Consider the following 5,952-nt stretch of genomic DNA (forward strand, 5'->3'; position numbering starts at 1 on the left):
GGATGTTGCGAAGTCTACAAGATCGACTCACTCTGGGTGAGAGCCACTCACAGTGCCTTCTCGAGTGGCAGGCGGATAGAATGATTCGATAAAGTGAGTGAAGTTCTTCACTGACTTCAGGATGTATCTCCTCACTTGGTCAGTGTCGAGGGCCTGACGAGGAACTCAACTACAGAAGTATGAATACTCCCCGAGAAGCATGCGTTCGCGCAACAAGTTGTTGACTAAGCGTCTCATCTCGAGTTGGGCACAGTCAGAGAGCAGTAGGGCAGGAGGCTAATTCACGCAGGGCCGGATCATCCGGCCCGGATAGCAAGCGGCGCAGACACAATATAACAAATTTTGTTTTGAGTCTTCGAGAATTGATGAACGCAACTGCCAAGAGTCTTGGCCCAAGACGGTCTTGGCAAGACCTACCACGGAGGGAAACAGTTATTATAATATGCTAAGCCCGTGAATCACGGTACATAACACCAAAAAAGGAATGCATATCAGGTAGATACTTCCTAGACTCTCTAGCAGTGAGTCACTTCCAGTGAACCATTGCCATTGAGCCCTTGGAGATATCGACTACAGTGCTACTATTCCTTCATGCAGTAAAACTTGGATCGCGAATAGGCATCGAGCAGAGCTTCTCTCTTCTGCCTTTCATGGCCAACCATTCATTAGCTACCTCAGCCAGACCGTTCTGGTCTGGCGAAACGAGCTCGAGAAGCTGCGACCTGTTCGCACATGATATAACGTTGCTCTCTAGGTGCTCGTTGTCCAGCCGATTTCGGCTTGTGGAGAGCTCGCGAGTCAAGACCGAAAGACTTCGTTCGGCCCCACTACTTGTAGCCCCACGAATCATGCTTGACATCATTTGACGTACCAGATTCGTGTCGTCTGATAGCCTGCACATCTAGACTGAGTCTTTCTGCTCGAGCACACCCTTCCTGCACTTGAGATCGCGACATTTCAATACATAATCATAATACGTAATACATAAATCTAATACATAATCTTCTTTTCCTTCCTTTTCTTGATGCGTTGGGACGAAGGCATTCACCCAATCAAAGCGAGCTACAGGCTTGATCGTCTGACTCACCCGAGTTGCTTCCATGGTATACAAACTCGAATGTGGATTGCTCCCGAATCGGCCTTAGCCAACACACAGTTGTTGCCAACAACTGTTATCATCAGCATCAACCGTAACACTAGGAAGGGCTCGAATAACACGTTCGACTAGGATCTTCGAGACGGATCACCGTCAGACTCGGCAGTGCAATGTAATCCTATGTAGATCATACGCGAAGGCTTAACGCACTTTGAGCTGAGGTTCTCCATATTATGCCAGAATACTCACAAAATCAAAATCCAAGACCGAGACAAGCGCCGTCGGCCATTCACAGAGTTCCACTCAATTTCTCATAACAATGAGGGCACCACCATCACTGAGAACTACGAGAAGCTCTTCCTAACTAGGTATCTCATCTACTGCAGTCGAACATTCACTGCAGCATGATGTAGTCTACGATTGTAGTTTATCAAAGATCTTGGGTAGCAATATGAACCGCTTACTGGCTTGGAGGCTGCTGCAACTGCGCGATTTTCCTCATCCTTTTCAAGAAGGTCCTCAGCAAGTCGCCTGTATATGTCGGCGATCTCGAAAGAAAGCTGCCGATCGAATTGGACATACACCATCGGGTTGATCTGAGGAGTTATGAACCGTACAATATGAACAGCAGTAGACGTTACCTCTTTCAAGATAGGCTCTAGTAGCCTAACTCTTCGTTTAAGTAGAGCTTTCACTCTACCCTGATCGGCCTCCCAGAACTCCAACGCCTCGTGTAGCCGAGCCAGCTCTTGCACAGTTTGTACCTGCGTGCAACACAATCACAGACTCGATCGGTCAGCGCTATGGTCACATGGTCGCTGGCATATCCCTCCAACACGAAAACAGTGAGAGCCTGCTGGTCGAAGTACTGCCCAATTTTAAAGAGCTCTCGTGCTGTTGCATAGTCTTTAGCACAGAACGTTAGATGCCTACCACATACGTGATGACCAAGTCTCATCAAGAGCTTTCCTCACTTATCATGATCTATAACCCCTTCGTGCGCTTCTAAGAATGCCTTATTATGGACCTGCATGGCCTTCTCAATAGAGCTGTGGATACTCGGGAAGGATCTGACGGTGTTGGAGGAATACATGGTCGCTTTCCTCAGCTGAGCTCAGAAGTTTTCTATACAGTGTTGCAGGAATATATGTTCGCTTTCCTCAGCTGAGCTCTGAAGTTTCCTATACAGTGTTGCAGGAATATATGTTCGCTTTCCTCAGCTGAGCTCAGAAGTTTTCTATACAGTGTTGGAGGAATATATGTTCGCTTCCCTCAGCTGAGCTCAGAAGTTTCCTATAAAGTGTTGGAGGAATATATGTTCGCTTTCGTCAGCTGAGCTCAGAGTTTTCCTATACAGTGTTGGAGGAATATATGTTCGCTTTCCTCAGCTGAGCTCAGAGTTTTCCTATACAGTGTTGGAGGAATATATGTTCGCTTTCCTCAGCTGAGCTCAGAAGATTCCTATACAGTGTTGGAGGAATATATGTTCGCTTTCCTCAGCTGAGCTCAGAAGTTTCCTCACTAATTATAGGAGTTCATATACGAACTCGGGTGGAAGTGTACAGAAACCAATAAGAATTTCCCGGAATTTTCTCAGAATGTAGTTGATCATGGACATATTTCCCCCCCACACTGGAAAAATACGCAAAATGAACGCGAGAAAACACCATCTCAAAATGATGTTCCTCGAAATACGGAAAATTCGGCCACACAGATTCGCTCTGAACAATGCTTCCCCTCGTGAACAACCATTCACTGTAGTTACCTACATCGCTGTTTCCACAACAAGTCCCTCAGCCAACCGGATAGTCAGCATTTTATCATCATCACCATTTTCCACGACACGTTCCGCAACAGCACTTCTCTCATCGAGGAGTAATGCGCCATCATTCACACTCCTGATGATTACGATATAACTCCTTACCTTCTCCATCACTTACACGGTCTGCGGAAACCCCTGCTGGGAGTCCCATTCGACAGCCCGACTCGCCAGGTCATCAGCAAGACACTCCCACTTCAGGTCAAGGTCGATTTCGTTAACCTCGTCGCTCTCCTTCACTTCAGCGTTGGACCGCCACAACGCCAGCTGATGGGAACACAGAACTCATCCGGTCCCCCCCAACAGGAACTCATATTCTACGCATTCATCAGCATTCAGCTTGACATGGAACTTGGATATCTCCAATCGCGTGCGGTAAAAGCGGCCTATATCCCGCCATATCTCAGCCAGGAACTCATCGCTTTTCACCTCGCCGAGCTTCTCAGGCCATTCAACCTACCAACATGGCGAAACTAGCCCCTCCCAGGGAAGTACAATTATACGATAGATCTTATGTGGGAAGTAGTAGATCATATATCAATGATTTCATCGACAGAAAAATTATAAGATGTTGTTGAAACCCCACGGTGTTAAGTTCGCCAGATTCGTAGCTCCCAAGAGAAGTGTTATATATCCGAAATCCTAAGCTGAGCTCCGGAGTTTCCTCACTACATCATTTACATTTTAAAACCAATGAAAAAACCAACAAAAATTCCCCAGAAATTTCACACACAGAGTCTTCATTTTTCTCTTGTCGACGATGTGCAGATTTCCCCAAATCCCATTTTCCCGCTCACACTGATGACTCGAGCAGCGTGCATCAAATACTCAGCCGTCCAGAACTCCCCACGGCCAATGTAGTAGTCCGCCAGACCGATAGCATTCCTAGCCCACTCTCGGTAGTTGAACTAGGGAGCATCACCTCAGTCACTCGACTACTGTGACCAACTCACTGGAGCATCTTTCTCTTCCTCTAAAGGATCCACATTATGCTCCAGCTGCCTCGACAGGGTCATCGAGCATGCCCGTGATGCTGATGCTACCATCCCTAGTCCCCTGAATACCAAATCTGGCCCAATAATACCATAAATACACGACTTGACCCCATGAAGAACGCTACCATCAACCCTCCACAATCTCCCACCATACCCGTATGCTCTCGCCAGTCCATAGACCGTAAGAGTCTTCAACTTCTCCAATGTAGCTGAATCACTGTTATCCCACTGAGCATCATCACCGAGTTTCACCCCCACTGCAGTTATGTGACTGCAGTGAAGCGATCAACCTATGCGCACCTCTACGGTCTTCCTACATGTGAGCTGCTCTCACTAAGAAGTTCATCGCCTTTGTCCAGTCACCACGCTCTAGCCATATATTGCCCAGCTGCTGTAGGCAATCGACGATCGCGAAGATATACTTTTTCTCCTTTCCTAACTTTGCCACATTCGACACGCCTCTCCAAATCCATCACTACTTCGAGGAGCCAACAGCCCGAGCTTCAGATCCCTCATGAATCTGACCTCTGCTCGCTGCACTTCTTCACACCAGTACAAGTTGCGCCCCATTGCCTGACTTTCCTCACCACGCTTCCACTCAAGTTCATACACTCACAAGGTCTATAGCCATCAAATGCCACTCCACCTCCACACGGTCACTAGTAGCAATGAGCTCATGAGCAGCCTTACTCGCTGCATCCAGCAGCTCTCGGCCCTTGTAGTAATACTTGTACGGCTCCGACTCACTGGGCGGCGGCAACTTGATCAACGTATCATATCTAGCTCCACCACGCTAGTCCGACTTGAGAGACTCAAGCCCTACACATCCCACATGTTCTCCAACTTTCCCTCAAAATCACTCGGGTCTTTGAGCTCCACACAGACAGCATCAGCCAACACTATATGAGGATCATCAGAGTCTGTCGATATAGTGACAGCCATGGAAAGAGAGCAGCAATCACTGCGGGGGGAAATAAAAACCGCTATGCCGAAGCAAGCTCGATAGGCTTCCGTCAAATTGATATTATAATAATATTAAAAATGATAGCAATAGAGCAGTAAATTGGAGCAAAGTCCGACTAATCACTGTGCTGCTGACGTGCTGCCTTGCAAACCAGCAGCATCGTCTCGCCTGGTGAAGTCTTCCACCGCAGGGCACCCAAGAACGTCGATGGATGACATGATGCCCTAAGTCGTAATACTCTACCGAGGCTGAGGAGAAGCTGCTACCGCTATCCACAGGCCAAGCATCTCTTTCCGTTCCTCATTCTGAGCCTTCTCGAGGTCAGCTCGGTGGGACAACACTTTCGTGGGGAACGCTAGATCGTTGAGAATCTGGCGTACAATCCGACAGAGAATCACCGGCACATCGATCACTCATTCGAGCAACTCGGTGTAAACCCTGCTGATTCTATGTATCATCATATTAACGTAGACCGACGAGACTCTCGAAGAAAATTCGATCTCGATCAAAACTGCGACCATCTGCAATAACGCTACCGTCCGCTTGTGCAGCAATAACTAGCTGAGATTCGCCCTTGACGACTTCAATACTAGTTGACAAACTGTCACTATATCCAACAGCAATCGAAGGCTCCATCGAACGCGCGTATCGCCAATAGACACAAGCTCGTGTGATCGTGAATCCTCCACCAAGAGAAACCCCCTCTCACCTTCCTCGCCCGTACATCATGTACGAAATGAGACTGGAGCACTTGGTGGAGCTCCCTGAACTCAGAGTACCGCCGCTGGATCACCCACTCCTCTCCATACGGACTATCATCGGCCGGACGGAACAACCTAAAAAACGTTGAAGTCAACTACCGACTTTTCACCAAGACTCACTTGAGAACAAAAAGAGTCTTCGGGTGGGCTACAGGCAGACAATCAACGTCGTAATGGTACAACACCACTTCGGCAGTCCTCTGACGGTTACTCTCCAGCTCTATCTCTGGGCCCTCCTCCACGGTCTCTGGGAGCACTCCCATACTTTGCGGTGCTGACATGCCGAATAGACCATTCAAGGAGGTATCCCGAGGCAA

At 48.1% G+C, this 5,952-nt stretch overlaps 2 protein-coding genes across 2 annotated transcripts in view; both read right to left on the reverse strand.

The window, feature by feature from the left end:
• Nucleotides 1-4,852, reverse strand: part of Pmar_PMAR018239 (hypothetical protein) — a gene marked incomplete at both ends in the record, with an annotated part of 5,219 nt that extends 367 nt beyond the window's left edge. Inside the window, 15 exons of the mRNA XM_002778396.1 lie at nt 32-153; nt 1,561-1,692; nt 1,738-1,860; nt 1,908-2,025; nt 2,071-2,166; nt 2,866-2,994; nt 3,037-3,182; nt 3,237-3,371; nt 3,713-3,823; nt 3,869-3,971; nt 4,065-4,181; nt 4,228-4,345; nt 4,390-4,483; nt 4,527-4,689; nt 4,734-4,852. Coding sequence (XP_002778442.1) covers nt 32-153; nt 1,561-1,692; nt 1,738-1,860; nt 1,908-2,025; nt 2,071-2,166; nt 2,866-2,994; nt 3,037-3,182; nt 3,237-3,371; nt 3,713-3,823; nt 3,869-3,971; nt 4,065-4,181; nt 4,228-4,345; nt 4,390-4,483; nt 4,527-4,689; nt 4,734-4,852 — 1,826 coding nt within the window. The remainder of the gene's footprint in view (nt 1-31; nt 154-1,560; nt 1,693-1,737; nt 1,861-1,907; nt 2,026-2,070; nt 2,167-2,865; nt 2,995-3,036; nt 3,183-3,236; nt 3,372-3,712; nt 3,824-3,868; nt 3,972-4,064; nt 4,182-4,227; nt 4,346-4,389; nt 4,484-4,526; nt 4,690-4,733) is intronic.
• A 141-nt stretch (nt 4,853-4,993) lies between these two features.
• Pmar_PMAR018240 (hypothetical protein) overlaps nt 4,994-5,952 on the reverse strand; it is a gene marked incomplete at its 3' end in the record, with an annotated part of 4,096 nt that continues 3,137 nt past the window's right edge. Inside the window, exons 15-18 of the mRNA XM_002778397.1 lie at nt 5,756-5,909; nt 5,584-5,710; nt 5,141-5,245; nt 4,994-5,098 (exon numbers count right to left, since the gene is read on the reverse strand). Coding sequence (XP_002778443.1) covers nt 4,994-5,098; nt 5,141-5,245; nt 5,584-5,710; nt 5,756-5,909 — 491 coding nt within the window. The remainder of the gene's footprint in view (nt 5,099-5,140; nt 5,246-5,583; nt 5,711-5,755; nt 5,910-5,952) is intronic.

The sequence above is a fragment of the Perkinsus marinus genome, assembly GCF_000006405.1.
Source record: "Perkinsus marinus ATCC 50983 genomic scaffold scf_1104296949592, whole genome shotgun sequence".
Taxonomy (NCBI): domain Eukaryota; phylum Perkinsozoa; order Perkinsida; family Perkinsidae; genus Perkinsus; species Perkinsus marinus.